Source organism: Bos indicus x Bos taurus, chromosome 13 (genome assembly GCF_003369695.1).
Source record: "Bos indicus x Bos taurus breed Angus x Brahman F1 hybrid chromosome 13, Bos_hybrid_MaternalHap_v2.0, whole genome shotgun sequence".
In the NCBI taxonomy this organism is placed as follows: Eukaryota; Metazoa; Chordata; class Mammalia; order Artiodactyla; family Bovidae; genus Bos; species Bos indicus x Bos taurus.
Window position 1 is genome coordinate 10,954,630 of NC_040088.1, and position 17,250 is coordinate 10,971,879.

At 41.1% G+C, this 17,250-nt stretch overlaps 1 protein-coding gene across 1 annotated transcript in view; it reads right to left on the minus strand.

Annotated features, from left to right (window-relative positions):
• Positions 1-17,250, minus strand: part of TOX2 (TOX high mobility group box family member 2) — a 153,374-nt gene that overhangs the window by 52,687 nt on the left and 83,437 nt on the right. The window contains 2 exon segments of the mRNA XM_027558495.1: positions 82-287; positions 290-326. Coding sequence (XP_027414296.1) covers positions 82-287; positions 290-326 — 243 coding nt within the window.

Consider the following 17,250-nt stretch of genomic DNA (forward strand, 5'->3'; position numbering starts at 1 on the left):
CCCAGACCCTGCACCTGAGCAGAGGGTCCTCCCTTCCTTGCCGTAACCCGGCAGGAACCATGGCTGGTAACAGGGACTCACCGTGGGCAGCTGGCCTGATAGCAGGTGGCTGTCCTGGGCCAGCATGTTGGACACCATGATGGCTGGGAGGTCCATGGCCTGGTAGGAGTAAGCAGGGAGCAGTCCGTTGGGCGTGAGGCCGTGGCACAGCGAGTGGTAGCCGGCTTCGTGGTCCCCCAGGTGCAGGAGGGATGGCTCGGGGAGGTTGGGAGGTGTTATTGGGGGATCTCATAGTCTTCGTTGCTCTCGTTCTGGCTGTTGAAGGTCTAAAATATCAAAAGGGCAGGTTGTTGCGGGTCAATGTTGTACAACTGCAGAACAGGCTTGACAGCACCAGTGATAGCCACAATGAACACCCCTTAGCAAAGCAGACAGGGGATGGTCCCTCTGCAAGGCACACAGTCAAGATGATGCAGTCAGACTCCTGACCCATCTGCAGTGGGTGCTTCCTCCTACTGGACAGTCTGTATACAGAAACCTGCCCTCCTGGAGAGTGGGGCCACCACCTGTTCACCTGTTTTTCTGTTTTCCCACCAGATCTGGCCACTGTAGCCCACCATGAATCCATCTGTCTACATCCACCCATTTTACAGATGGAAGAACTCAGGTCCTGGAGGAAAATGGCTTGTGCAGGGTTAGTAGACGAGCCAGGAGTGGAGCTGAAGTATCCTGGCTCCATACCTGGTGGTCTTCCAGGGCAGCTGGATGACTTTCTCTTGGGTGTCCCCATCTGCGTCCTCTCTTGGTCTTCTCATCTCGGTAAATGGTACAAACATTCCCCCAGGAGCACAAGCTATTCCCCCAGGAGCCACACTGGACACTTTTCTCTCCAAACATTATTTGTTCATCTTCCCCACCTCATTGCACTGACCAGGAAGCTCCAGTACAATGCTAAATAGAAATGGTAAGAGTGGACACACTTGCTTTCTTTCCTTAAGTAGCTCAATATTTTATCACTAAGCACCCAGGTGGTGCTAGTGGTAAAGAACCTGCCTGCCAATTCAGGCGGCATGATCCCTGAGTAGGGAAGGCATGGCAAGGAGGAGGAAGAGGGCATGGCAACCCACTCCAGTATTCTTGCCTGGAGAATCCCATGGACAAAGGAGCCTGGCAGGCTACAGTCCCTGGGGTTGCAAAGAATTGGACATGACTGAAGTGACCCAGCATGCAAAATGTTTGCCATAGATTCTTATAGGTATTCTATAACAGGTTAATTGTATTCCTTCTTCTTTCAATTAGGCATCAATTTTTAATTTTATTGAATTCTTTTCTCTTGCATCTACTGAAAGGCTCAAATGAGCCTTTTCTCCTTTAATTCAGTTAAATATGGTAAATTGCTACACTTGGTTTTCCTAATGCGAAAGCAACCTTGTATTTCTGCATTGGACCCTACTTGGCTGTAATGTACTATTTTATCCATTATTAAGTTTTGATCGCTGATATTTTGTTTAGGATTTTTGCATCTAGTTCATGAGTGGGATGGGCCTATGATTTTCCTTTTCACACTGCTCTTATTGGGTTTCAGCACCAAGGTTATGTTAGCCTGGAAAATCATTCTTCCTTTCCTATGCTCTGAGAGTGATTAGACCTAGGAGAAGAGTTATATGTGAAATGCAAGATGGATCTGAGAAAACATGAAAGAGAAGTTTCAAGACATAGAGGAAAAAGTGAGGAAAAAATGGACATCTCTTTAATCAACAGACTGGAGGGTGAAGAGTGAGAATGAAGCAGAGGAATAACTGAAGAGATAATGACTGGGAATATTCCAGAACCGATGAAGGACACTTAAGGTACTGGTGAATATGATGGTGACCTGTGGTCACCTGTCTATGACAAAAGAGGCAAGAATATGTAATGGAGGGAAAACAGGCTCTTCAATAAATGCATAGCTCCACATAAAAAGATGAAATTAGAACACTAACACAATACATAGAATAAACTCAAAATGGACTAAAGATCAAAATGTAAGACAGGAAACTCTAACACTCTTGGGGGAAAAACATAGGCAGAACACTATTTGATGTAAATTGCGGCAAGATCTTTTTTGATCCACCTCCTACAGTAATAAAAATAAAACAAAAATAAACAAATGGGATCTAATTAAACTTAAAAGCTTTTGCACAGCAAAGGAAAACAGAAAGAAAGCAAAAAGGCAACCCTCAGAATGGGAGAAAATATTTGCAAATGAAGCAACCGACAAGGAATTAATCTCCAAAATATACAAACAGCTCATGCAGCTCAATGTCAAAAAAAGAAATAATCCAGTCAGAAAATGGGCAGAGATTGAAACAGACATTTCTGCAAAGAAGACATGCAGATGGCCAGAAAGCACATGAAAAGATGCTCAATATCACTAATTATTAACATTAGTGAAACGCAAATCAAAACGACACTGAGATTTCACCTCACATTGGTCAGAATGGCCATCATTAAAAAACCTATAAACAATAAATGCTAGAGAGGTTATAGAGAAAGGCAACCCTCTTACACTGTTGGTGGGAATATAAATTGATACAGCTACTATGGAGAACAGTATGGAGGGTCCTTAAAAATGTAAAAATAAAACTACCATATGACCCAGGAATCCCACTCCTGGCCATATACCCAAAGAAAACCATAATTAAAAAAGATAAATGCAACCCTATGTTGAAGCTGAAACTCCAATACTTTGGCTGCCTGATGCGAAGAACTGACTCATTGGAAAAGACCCTGGTGCTGGGAAAGATAGAAGGCAAGAGGAGAAGGGGACAACAGAGGATGAGATGGGTGGATGGCATCACTGACTCAATAGACATGAGTTTGAGTAGGCTCTGGGAGTTGGTGATGGACAGGGAAGCCTAGCGTGCTGCAGTCCATGGGGTCACAAAGAGTCGGACATGACTGAGCAACTGAACTGAACCCTGTGTTCATAGCTGCACTATTTACAATAGCCAGGATATAAGCAAATGAAATGTTCATCACCAGATGAATGGATAAAGAAGATGTGGTACATATATACAATGGAATATTACTTAGCCATAAAAAAGAACAAAATAGTGCATTTGCAGCAACATGGATAGATGGAGAGATTGTCATATTGAGTGAAGTAAGTCAGACACAGAAAGACAAATATCATGATATCACTTATATGTGGAATATTATTTTTTAAAGGATACAAATGAATTTATTTGCAAAACAAAAGTAGAGTCACAGATGTAGAAAACAAATTTATGGTTATCAGGAGATGGAGTGGGGAGGGATAAATTGGGAGATTGGAACTGACATATGCACATTACTATATATAGAATAGATAACTAACAAGAACCTACTGAATAGCACAGGGAATTCTACTTAATACTCTGCAATGGTTTGTATGGGAAAAGAATCTAAAGAAAGATATACATACACATGTACATGTGTATGTATAACTGATACACTTTGCCGTATATATGAAACTAAGACAACTTTGTAAATCAACTATACACCAACAAAGTATAAAAAAATAGCTAGGGCAGTTCAAGCCCATTACAATATCTGGTTCATGGTAAAATAATATTTGTTATTATTATTAACAATAATAAATATTTGTTGGATGAGGTCATTGAAGGATGGGATGGGTAGGATTTGAGTGGAGTTATGGCAGGAGACTAACTTGGAATTAGTCATCTTCTTGGAATTAGAATTCCAAATTTTTGGAATTCTGCCAAGAAAATGCACTAGTCATAGCAAATACCCTTTTTCAACAGCACAAGAGATGATATACATGTTCATCACCAAATGGTCAGTATCAAAATCAAATTTATTACATTCTTTTTTATATAAATTTATTTATTTTAATTGGAGGCTAATTACTTTACAATATTGTATTGGTTTTGCCATACATCAACATAAATCCGCCACGGGTGTACACGTGTTCCCCATCCTGAACCCCCTTTCCACCTCCCTCCCCGTAGCATCCCTCTGGGTCATCCCAGTGTACCAGCCCCAAGTATCCGGTATCCTGCATTGAACCTGGACTGGTGATTCGTTTCATATATGATATTATACATGTTTCAGTGCCATTCTTTTTAGTCGAAGATGGAGAAGCTGTATAGTCAGCAAAAACAAGACCTGGAGCTGACTGTGGATTAGATCATCAGCTTCTCATAGCAAAATTCAGGCTTAAACTAAAGAAAATCAGGGAAAAATACTAGGCCAGCCAGGTATGACTTAAATCAAATCCCAGATGAATTCGCAGTAGAGGTAACAAATAGATTCAAGGGACTAGATCTAGTTGACAGTGTGCCTGAAGAACTGTGGACAGAGGTCCATAATATTGTACAGGAGACGGTAAACAAAACCATCCCAAAGAAAAAGAAAAGCAGGAAGACAAAGGGGTTATCTGAGGAAGTATTACAAATAGTGGAAGAATGAAGAGAAGTGAAAAGCAAGGGAGAGAGGGAAAGATAAATCCAATTAAATGCAGAATTTCAAAGAAAATCTAGAAGAGACAAAAAGGGCTTCTTCAATGAACAGTGCTTAATAATAGAAGAAAACAACAAAAGGGCAAAGACTCGAGATTTCTCCAGGAAAATTGGAAACATCAAGGGAGGATTCTGCCAAAAGACAGGCACAATAAAGGATAAAAATGGTAGAGACCTAGTGGACACTGAAGAGATCAAGATGAGATGGAAAGAATACACGGAAGAACTGTATAAAAAAGATCTTAATGAACCGGATTACTACAATGGTGTGGGTAGTCACCCAGAGCCAGACACTCTGGAGTGCAAAGTCAAATGGGCCTTAAGAAGCACTGCTGTTAATAAAGCTAGTGGATGCAATGGAATTCCAGTAGAACTATTCAGATCCCTAAAGGATGATGCCATCAAGGTTTTGCATTAATTATGTCAGCAAATCTGGAAGACTCAGCAGTGGCCACAGGACTAGAAAAGGTCAGCCCTCACCCCAATTCCCAAGAAAGGCAGTACCAAATTGGTACTGAGTGCATTGGACAATCGCACTCATCTCCCACGCTAGTAAGGTCATGCTTAAAATCTTGCATGCTGGGCTATACCATTATGCAAACCAAGAACTTCTGGATGTCCAAGCTGGGTTTAGAAAAGGAAGAGGAACTAGAGATCAAATTGCTAACATTTGCTGGATTATAAAGAAAGCAAGGGAATTTCAGAAAAATATCTATCTCTGTTTCATCAACGACACTAAAGCCTTTGATTGTGTGGATCATGACAAACTGTGGAAAGCTCTTAGAGAGATGGGAATACCAGATCATCTTACCTGTCTCCCAAGAAACCTGTATGCAGGTAAAGAAGCAATAGTTAGAACCCTGTATGGAACAATTGATTGGTTTAAGATCGAGAAAGGGTACGACAGAGCTGTCTGCTGTCACCCTGTTTGTTTAACCTATATGCTGAGAACATCATGAGAAATGCCGGGCTGGATGAGTTACAAGCTGGAATCAAGATAGGCAGGAGAAACATCAACAACATCAGATACGCAGATAATACTATTCTTATGGCAGAAAGCAAAGAGAAACTAAAGAGCCTCTTGATGAGGGAGAAGGAGGAGAGTGAAAGAGCTGGCTTAAGACTAAATATTAAAAAAACTAAGATCATGGCATCCGCCCCTGTTGAAGTGAAGTGAAGTCGCTCAGTCGTGTCCGACTCTTTGCGACCCCATGAGGTGTAGCCTATCAGGGTCCTCCGTCCATGGGATTTTCCAGGCAAGAGTGCTGGAGTGGATTGCCATTTCCTTCTCCAGGGGACCTTCCCAACCTAGGAATCGAACCCAGGTCTCCTGCATTGCAGGCAGACGCTTTACTGTCTGAGCCACCATGGCAAATAGAAGGGAAAAGGTGGAAATAATGACAGATTTCCTCTACTTGGGCTCCAAAATCACTGTGGATGGTGACTGCAGCCATGAGATCAGAAGACGATTACTTCTTGGCAGGAAAGTGATGACAAATCTAGACAGTGTGTTGAAAAGCAGAGATATTACTCTGCCGACAAAGATCCATATAGTCAAGGCTATGGTCTTCCCTCTGGTCACATATGGTTATGAGAGCTGGACCATAAAGAAAGCAGAATGCCAAAGAATTGATGCCTTTGAACCGTTGTGCTGCAGAAGACTCCTGAAAATCCCTTGGATAGCAAGAAGATCAAACCAGTCAACCTTAAGGGAGATCAACCCTGAATATTCACTAGAAGGACTGATACTGAAGCTGAAGCGCCAGTATTCTGGCCATCTGATGCGAACAGACAACTCATTGGAAAACTCTCTGATGCTGGGAAAGATTGAGGGCCGAAGGAGAAGAGGGCATCTGAGGATGAGATGGCTGCATGGCATCACTGATGCAATGGACATGAAGTTAGGCAAACTCCAGGACATGGTGAGGGACAGGGAGGCATGGCCTGCTGCAGTCCATGGGATCACAAAGAGTCAGACACGACTGGGCAACTGAACAACAACAGCAATGGTTGGAGTGGGGACCACACGGTCTCTAAAACCCCTGCTTGGTGTCAACACCTTTCTCCTTGGGTGCCTGTGGTTTGAACCTCACCACAACTTGTGGGGAAGAGCCCTAGACTGGTCTTTGAGGAGCGTGCATGCATGCTCAGTCATGTCTGATTCTTTGCAACCCCATGGATTGTAGCCTGCCAGGCTCCTTTGTCCATAGAATTTTTCAGGCCAGAGTACTACAGTGGGTTGCCATTTCCCTCTCAAGGGGATCTTCCCAACCCAGGGATTGAATCTGTCTCTCCTGTGCCTCCTGCATTGGCAGGCAGATTCTTTACCACTGAGCCACCTGAGAAGCCAGACTGTCCTTGATATTCACAGAAACATGCTCTGAGAAGATAGTGCCTTGCCACATTCATGCCCAGCCCTTAGACCCAGACCCCAAGCCAGCTCTTGCTCATTGGCTCCCTCTGCATGGATGTTGTGAGATTATTTCATATTTTAGGCAAATAGCAGTCCAGGAAGCAGTGACCCTGTTGGGGGAAAGGGCACTGGCAGCCCTACAGAATAGGACTCAGTCTTCCCACACCAAGATCTGGCTCTTCCCTACCATCTGAAGTTGCTTCCAAGTGCTGGGCCAAGCTCACATGTTTGGGGACCAACCTCCGCCTAGCTGCTCTATATGCATACACCTAAAGTTACATCTCTCTTCCTGCACGATCTGAGGTTGTCATCGCCTCTCTCTGGGCTCAGTCCTCACTCTTGCACTAAGAGGGACAGGGGATGGGCTCATCCACCTCTTAAGTTCCATGGCTAATGATATACATTGGCTATTCAATCAAATCGATGAGATTTCAATTCAACTCGATGGGAGTCCCACAGCTGGTACCCAGTAGTAACAGAAGGACAGGGGAGGGGACCCAGGGAAGATCCAGTTTCTCCTGATCAAGCTTGACATATAAGTGGAAACCATGTCCTGGTAGGCATCAGTTCTTCTGAAAACAACTTCCTTGAGCATTTTTTCAATTAGGAAATATAAATAAATAACATTTACTGTACATTAAATATGCTAGTTATAAACATTTTACAGATGATTAATGTACTGAATTCTTACAACCTCTTTATGAAGGAGGTTCTGTTATTATATGCCCATTTTACAGATACAGAAACTAAGGTACAGAGAAGGGAATTTACTTGCCAAAGTCACACAGTTAGAAAAAGGTCTCACTCCCTCCACTGTCTGCAAAGGAAGGCAATGTTTTCTAGTCTGTGGCATGGATCCTGGGACTCTGGGTCCTAATAATCATTAGAGGCTGTGCCATTTCATGGCCAAACTGAGAGTGTAAGCACTAAAAAACAAATTTTGGTCCAGCCATGATAACCACAGCTATTGTTGTTATTGTTCACTCAGTCATGTCCAAACTCTTTGGCACCCCGTGGACTGCAGCTCGGCAGGCTTCCCTTTCCTTCACAATCTCCCAGAGTAGCTCAAACTCATGTCCATTGAGTTGGTGATGCCATCCAACCATCCTTTCCCACACTGGGTCAAGATTCCCTTCCGCAGCCTCACATGCACTCTCCGTGCCTTCTTAACACCTGCAACGATTTGTGACTCATTCCTCACTTTCAGTTTGTGTCCCCTCCTCCAGACCCCAGGCCAGGGGTTAAGGCTGTTGTGTCACCAGTGCCTGGCACACAGTAGGTGCTCAATTAGAATGTGATGAGTGAGCACATGTAAGAGGGTGATGCACCAGGCTTTGGGTTTAGACTTCATCTGGGTATTTCCACATCTGTCCCTCCCAACAGACCGGAAGTCCCTCAGTCAGCCTCTATTCACGTCTGTGGACGGCTGACTTCCTCTCTACTCCCTGCACACACAACAGGTGCTGTCACAAGGCACACGACAGTGAAAGCCAAATGACTGCTGGAGTCCACACCTTTCGTTTAAAAACCAAAACCTTAACACACTGGAACCAGCCCAAAGGACCAGAAGCCTTTTGCAAAACTAAGCATATGTTGTATCAAAATATTGGAATCACACAATTATGACAATTCATTTAAAGAGGCAATTAGCACACTTAAAAATAACTACACACGCAAACATGTACATGCCTCCTCTGAATGCAATTAAATCCTAAATGTATGACACCTGAATACCAGCCCAGCCTCCTATGGATTCATACTGTCTGTCAGTCGCTGGACCCGGCATTTCCACACTCACTCTCCATTTAACTCATGAGTTCTGCAAAGAAGTGACTGTTCTCTCCATTCTGTGGATGAAGATGATGAAGTTCAGCGAATGAAGGTGTCACAAGTAATTCTGGGTTGGGATTGAAGCCCAGGTCTTGTGACTCTGAATCCATCATTTTCCCACACTGGGTCAGAGACCTCTTCAAGACTCAAGTTCCTCACTTCCTCTAAGTAAGAGATGGGCCTCAGTGATGCCTAAGTTGCTCTTTAGCACCAGTGTCTTCATGAGAATACAGAAAGAGATGCCAAGTTGTAAAAGCTATAGAAGCTAAAAATATTAGCAAAACCTTACAAGGAAACTTCTGGGAAGAGCTATCTTTTCCTATCCACCCATCCTCTCTCAAACCCACTCCAATCACATTTTCATCCCACCATCCACCAAAACTGTTTGTCAAGGTCTCCAGTAACCTCCATGTTACTAAGTCCAATGGTCAGATCTCACTGCCCTCTCGTCCCCCTTGACCTTCTCAGCAGCATTTGACATACCTGGGAATAAATTTCTTCAAATATTTCTAGGACATCACAGATGTTGATCTTCCTAAATCACAAGCCATTTCTTCTCCATGCCCTTTGCTGGTTCCCATTCTTTCCCTCAACCTATTAATGATGTCACAGAGCTCAGATCCCAGACCTCTCCTCTAAACACACTCAGTCTTTGAGCATTTCATCCAGTCTCCTGGATTTAAATACCATCTATGTTCTGCTGACTCCCCAGCTTATGTGTCCAGCTCAGAACTCTCTCCTGAACCAGATTCATGGACCCCACTGTTATTTGACACCTTTGTTTGCCTTTTAATGGACATCTCAAATTTAACGCATCTAGAAGAGAACCTGTCAATTCATGGTTTTCTCTTCCTTAGCTAATGGCAAGTCCAACCTTGCAGTTGCTCAGGCCAAATGCCTTGGAGCTGTCCTTTGACTACTTTCTTTCTCTCATATCCAACACCAAATCTGTCAGGAAATGCTAACGGCCCCACCTTCAGAACAGAGACATATGGAACCACTACTGTCCCAGCCACCATCCTCTTTATCCTGGAGGACTGCAGTAGCTTCCTACCTGGCTTGCCTGCCTCTGCTCTTGCTATGGTCTGTTCTCACTCAGAGGCCAGAATTACATGTCAAAATGTAAGTTCATATAATTCCTCTGCTCACCACCCTCCAGGAGTGCCCTTCTTACTCAATAACAGAGTCCTCAGCAATTCCATTCCTGGTTATAATCTAGAAAAAACCAAAATTACTAATTCAAAAAGATACATGCACCCCAGTGCTAACAGTGGCATTTTACAATTGCCAAGGTATGGAAGCAACTTAAGGGTCCATCAACAGATGAATGGATAAAGAAGACGTAGCATACAGACACACACACACACACACACTGGAAGGCTACTCAGCCATAAAAAGAATGAAATTTTACCATCTGCAGCAACATGAATGGAGCTGGAGGGCATTATATTAAGTGAAATAAGCCAGACATAAAAAGACATAGACCGTATGATATCACTGACACGTGGAATCTAAAAAATACAACAAATTATAGCAAAACAAAAGTGAAAATAGAAAAAAAAAAGGAGCAGACACAAAAATACAGGTAAGAAAGTAGCGGTTACCAGTGGGAGAGGGAAGTGGGAAGGGGGAGTACAGAGTAGGAGGGGAAAAGGGTTATTATGGGATGATATGAAACCATGTGTGTTTCATATGAAACTTTTGAAAACTGTAAAGCACTGTAGAAGTCTTTTTATATTTATTTATGGCTGCATTGGGTCTTAGTTGAGGCACAAGCTTTCTTGTAGCACGTGAGATCTCAGTTTCCCAATCCTCGATTGAACCTATGTTCCCCATACTGGAAGGTGGATTCTTAACCACGAGGCCACCAGGAAAGTCCAGCACTGCAGAATTTAAAGAATTGTTCATTCAATAAAAAAGAACAAGGATCTTATAATGGCTACATGGCCCAGCTCCCCCACTCCCACCTACATCCCTTTCACCTTCCTGACGTCACCTCAGGAACACCGGCGCAAAGTGTTCCTTCTTTGCGCCAGTCTGGCCACACTAGGTATGGCTATGCCTCAGCACCTTTGCACTGACTGTTTCCTCTCTCTAGCAGATTCTCCTGTTAAATATTCACACAACTCATTCCTTCATCCCTAAGGTCTCTACTCAAACATCCACTTCTCAATGAGGTCTACCCTCACTGTTCAATTTAAAGTCACAAATCATCAGCCATGTTCTACAATTTCTTTGTTTCTATCACTTACTAAATGGCAACTCACTCCAGTATTCTTGCCTGGGAAATCTGATGGACAGAGGAGCCTGGCGGGCTGCAATCCCTGGGGTCACAAAGAGTTGGACAGACTGAATGACTGAGCATGCACACATCACTTAATGCTTTCTAACATCCTACACATTTTATTGATTTATTATGTTTATTATGTATTACCTTACTCCACTAGAATATCTTCATGGAGGAGGAGATTTTCACCTGTCTTGTCCACTGCTATATCCCCAGTTTCTTCAACAGTGCCTGGCATGTAATGAGTGCTCAAAAAGTCTTTGATAAATGAATGAATAAATGAACAAATGAGCTGCTCAGCAAATGCCTGAAGAAAGAGTGGTAAGAAAATGAACGGACTGGCAGACCATGAAGAGTCTCCCCTTCTAAGGAGAAGGCTTACTCTAGGCTCTGATCCAAGGCTGACACAAGTTGTTTGAATCAGTCCAACATTCCCCCCTTCTCAGAGCTGGCGGATGAGAATCTGTAAGTGTCCTTTATGGGAGTGGGTGGGAGTGGGGAGAAAGAGGCACTGCAGCCAACAGCAGGGCTAGGAAGTAGGGGTTTATCAACACATGACGTCTACCATGCAGAGGCGTGTTAGGAAGCTGCCAGAATCAGCTTGTTTCTCAGTTCCTCCCTTTGTGCTTTTCTTTCCAAATCAACTAAAGAATGAGTTAGTTGAATCAACCATACTCAGAGCAAAGCAATAGAGATGAGGTAGAAGGGGCATCCGGGAAACTGTCCGGTTTTTCACGCACCAATTCCAGGAAAGGAAGACTACTGCAATGATCCAAACAACCTTTGTGGCTTGCCCTTGGGTCAGAAGGCTAAGCATTCTCAGGGAATTCCTAGGAGGTAGAGGCTTAATTAAACATGGAAGCTGATGACTTCTTGAGGTAGGGGGACAAACAAGCAAGGGTGGGGGATGGGCCCTAGGCCTTGAGAAAGTGATGGAGAGGAAGGAGTCTAACAACATCCAATGGACCACAGCCTGTTCCACTGATAAGCTTATGTTCCATGAAACTATCAGAATAGACTCATTTGCTTACCACAATAAAATAAAATGACAAGTGAATCAATTAGCCATAGGAACTAACATGGCTGTAATATAGGAAGTAAAAAAATAAATATGTGTGTGTGTACATTCTAAGTCGCTTCAGTTGTGTCCAACTCTTTGCAGCCCCATGGACTGTAGCCTGCCAGGCTCCTCTGTCCATGGAATTTTCCAGGCGAGAATACTGGAGTGAGTTGCCATTTCTTACTCTAGGGGATCTGCCTGGCTCAGGGATCAAACCTGAGTTTCCTCTTTCTCCTGCTTTGGCAGGCAGATTCTTTACCACCGAGCCACCTGGGAAGCCTATATATATATATATTCTTTTAAATAACCCTTTCTGAAACAAATATTCAAAGTTCAAACCCAGAGAACGATAAAAAAAAAATCAAGAAAAGGATTCTAGAAAGAGTAGTGAGCTGAAAAATTACAATGTATATTAATTCAAAATATCTGTTCATAAGGTGACTATAGTATTCAATATGTAATGTGACTATATTGGTTCCTAAAATAGAAAAGGTACAGGATAGAATTATAAAATTAATAATGATCACAAACTAAAAATCTAGAGGATTTCATTAGAACCTATGCCTTCCCTTAAGATTACAACTATTGATTAGTAATTTATATTGCAAGGAAAATATAAGTTTAAATACTTCTGTTAGAATTTAAAAAATTTTATTGAGGTGAAATTCACACAACAAAAAGATAATTCTTTTAAAATTAACACTTGTGTGGCATTTAGTATATTCACTCACAACGTTTTGCAATCACTGCCTCTATCAGGTTCCAAAATATTTTCATCATCCTCAAAAGAAAACCCCATACTTATTGAGTAGTTTCTCCCCTGGCCTCAACCCCTGGAAACCACCGATCTGTATTGTCTCTGTGGATTCACCTATTCTGAATAGTTTAATATAAGTGGAACCATACAATATGCAATTTTACGTTCTTCTTTCATTTAGCATAATGTTTTTGAGCATAATTTACATTATCCACAATGTAACATATATCAGTAGTTCGTTATTTTGTGTGGCTGAACAGTACTCCGTTATATGTATATACTCAGTTTTGTTTATCCATTCGTCCACTGATCTGGGCTATTTCCACCCTTTGGCTATTGGGAAAACTGCTGCTATGAACAAGTGTGTACATATATTTGTCGGAGTCCTTATTTTTAATTCTTTGGGGTATACAGCTAGGGGTGGAATTGCTGAGTCATGTGATAATTCTATGTTTAACTTATTGAGGAACTCAAACTTTTCCACTGTGGCTGCACATTTTACATTTCTACCAGCAATGTATGAGTGTTCCAATTACACCACATCCTTGCCACCAACACTTAAAGTCCGTTTTTATTAGAGCCATCCTAGTGAGTATGAAGTGGTATCTTAGAGTAGTTTTGATTTGTACTTGCCTGATGACTAGTGATGTTGAGTATCTGTCCATGTGTTTTTTGGCCATTTGCGTATCTTCTTTGGGGAAACGTCTAGAACTTTTTGTTCATTTTTAAATTAGGTTGTCTTTTCATTGTAGTGTTGTAAGAGTTCTTTACATATCCTACATACCAGACCCTTATAAGATATACGATTTGCATGGGGTGGAAAGTTGGAGGAAGGTTCAAGAGGGAGGGGACATACCTTTAAGTATGGCTGATTCATGCTGATGTATGGCAGAAACTACCACAAAATTGTAAAGGCAATTATCCTCCATTTAAAAATAAAGAAATATTCTTAAAAGCTAAGCACAGAGCTTAAAAACAGATATATGATTTGCAAAATATTTTTCTCCCATTCTGTAGGCCTTTTTTTCATTTGATAATGCCCTTTGATACAAAGGCATTTTTTTCGTTTTCATGGAGTCCAATTCATTGTTTTTCTTTTGTTGCTCATGCTTTTGATGTCCTATCTAAGAATTCATAGCCAAATCCAAGGTCACGAAGAGTTACCCTATGTTTTCTTCCTTAGAAGATTTTGTGGCTTTAAACTTCCTTAAAATTTTGTGGCTTTAGTCCTGAGACTTGGGTCATGGATCCCTTTTGAAATAACTTCTGTATACAGCATGAAGTACAGTCCAGTTTCATTATTTTGCCCACGGTTATCCAGTTGTTCCAAACTATTTGATGACAAGACTGTTCTTTCTCTGTTGACTGGCCTTGGCATCCTTGATGAAAATAATTGTAACTGACCACAGCCGTAGAGGTTTATTTCTGGACTCTTATTTCTATTCCATTGGTCTATATGTCCAACCTTATACTACAACCACTGCAGATGATGACTTCAGCCATGAAATGAAAAGATGCTTTTTCCTTGGAAGAAAAGCTACGACAAACCCAGACAGCATATTAAAAAGCAGAGACATCACTTTGCCAACAAAGGTCCATCTAGGCAAAGCTGTGGTTTTTCCAGTGGTCATGTATGGATGTGAGACTTGGACCATAAAGGAAGCTGAGCGCTGAAGAATTGATGCTTTCGAACTGTGGTGTTGGAGAAGACTCTTGAGAGTCCCTTGGAAAGCAAGGAGATTCAACCAGTCCATCCTAAAGGAAAGCAGTCCTGAATATTCATTGGAAGGATTGATGCTGAAGCTGAGGCTCCAATACTTTGGCCCCCTGATGTGAAGAACTGACTCACTGGAAAAGACTCTGATGCTGGGAAAGATTGAAAGCAGGAGGAGAAGGGGATGAAAGAGGATGAGATGGTTCGATGGCATCACCGACTCGATGGACATGGGTTTGAGCAAGCTCTGGGAGTTGGTGTCGACAGGGAGCTTGGTGTGCTGAAGTCCATGGGGTCACAAAGAGTCGGACACAACTGAGTGACTGCACTGAACTGAACTGAACTGAATACTATGAGCACGCTGTTCTGACTGTGGTGCTCTTGTAGGAACCGGGAAGTGTTATCCAACTTTGCTCTTCTCTTGTAAAACTGCTATGGCAATTCAGGATTCAATTCCTTATGTATTTGAGGATCAGTTCTTCTATTTCTTCTAAAAAACTTGACAGGGATTGCATTGCACATGTAGGTTGCCTGGATAGTACTGCAATCTTACCAAAATTAAGACTTCCGATTCACAGACACAAGATGTCTTCCCCATTTATTAAGCTCTTCTTTAATTTCTTTCAGCAGTGTTCTGTAGTTTTCAGCATTCAAGTCTTTCACCACCTTGGTTAAATTTATTTCTAAGTATTTTATTATTTTGGATGCTGTGACATATGAAACTGTTTTCTTAGTTTTTTTTTTTTTTAATTGTTCTTTGCTGGTATATGGAAACACAGCTGATCTTTGAATATTGATCTTACACCCTGAAACTTTGCTGAATTCATTTATTATTGATTTATTATAATTTTAAATAAAAGCAGAAATTTCACACCATTAGAGGAACAAGAACAAAAATAAAAACAAATGGAAAAGAAAGCAGAGCCTGATCAATCTAACAAAAATGTGAAAAGAAAAAGAAAATAGAAATGAATTATGAAATATTATAACCTTCATAAAATGAGAGTATTAAGACTACTAGTAATCACAATAAATACAAATGACTTTAAGTCCTTTATTAAAATATAAAAAATTAAAATTTTGATTAAAATAAATGAATCCAGCACATGACATTTATAACAGGCATGCCTAAGATAAAATTACATAGAAGGTTAAAACTAAGCAGATACATCAGGCAAATAAAAAGCAGAAGTGGCAAAATTAATAACAAGTTAAGCACAATTTGGGGGCAAAAAGCATTAAAGAGACCAAGAGCAATACTGAAGTTGATAAATGACACATCCACTAAGAAGAAATGACAGACAAAGTCTTTTATGTAGACGGATAAACCACAGGGATATACAACGTTGACAAACTGTTAGAAGTACAAAGAGGATTTAACCAAACCCAAAACATAAAGAGACACTAGCACATTTCTTCAAAAACTGACAAATCGATCAGATAGAAATGAGTAAGGACAGAAGATTTGAATAACACAATTTCCTCTCTTGATTTGTCTCAATTTAAAGAATACACATTCTTTTCAAATGTGCATGGAACACTTAAAAAACATGACCATGTACTAACTACTCAGATAATTACAAACTTATCAAAAGGTAGAGATGACATGGGCCACATTCTATGATTTTTTTTTTTTGCACTAATCTAGTTTTTAACAACAAAGAAAGAAGAGAGAGAAAGAGGGAGCAGAAGAACATGGAGGGAGACAGACCTTCTTAAATACTTGGACATTTTAAGCACAAATCTAGTAAATTTGGGGTCAAATAGGAAATCACAACTGAAATTACAGACAATGAAAATACCACCTGACCAAATCTGTGAGAGGTGGACAATGAAAAATGTATAACTTCCTACCTCAATGAATTTATTAGAAGACAAGAAAGACAAAATAGATGAATTCAGCACTCAAGAAGCTAGAAACAAAAACAAATAAACCAAAAGTCATTAGAAGAAAGACTTAAAAAAGTACTACAGAAGACAAATTTTATATAAATATGAGGAGGAAATTTTTTTTGAAGAGGTTAACAAAATAATAAATTGACAAGAAAAAAAAAGGATGCCCCAAAAGAAATGAAAAATACATAGAATCTTTGAAAGTTATTGTTGAGAATTCCTTTGTAACAGAGTATAAGGCTAATTTTCATAAATGTTTATTATTTTCAGCTTAATTCTGTTGTGTAAATCTTCTAAATAACTATTAGCTTTCTTTTTTTCTCTTTGATCTATTGGTTTCTAAGACAGGTAGGTCAAAAAATTTCCACCATGATTGTGATTTTATCAATTTCTTGCTGTATGTCCATTTTTGGCTTCATATATTGCAGAGCATTGTTATGTATTTGCAAATTAACAATTGTATCTTGGAGAAGTATACCTTTCATTATTTAATTGGTTTATCCAATTAATGCTTACTAGGAGGTTGTCTTGGAGAAGGCAATGGCACCCCACTCCAGTACTCTTGCCTGGAAAATCCCATGGACGGTGGAGCCTGGTAGGCTGCAGTCCATGGGGTCGATAAGAGTCGGACACGACTGAGCGACTTCACTTTGACTTTTCACTTTCATGCATTGGAGGAGGAAATGGCAACCCACTCCAGTGTTCTTGCCTGGAGAATCCCATGGACAGAGGAGCCTGGTGGGCTGCTGTCTATGGGGTCGCACAGTCGGACACTACTGAAGCGACTTAGCAGC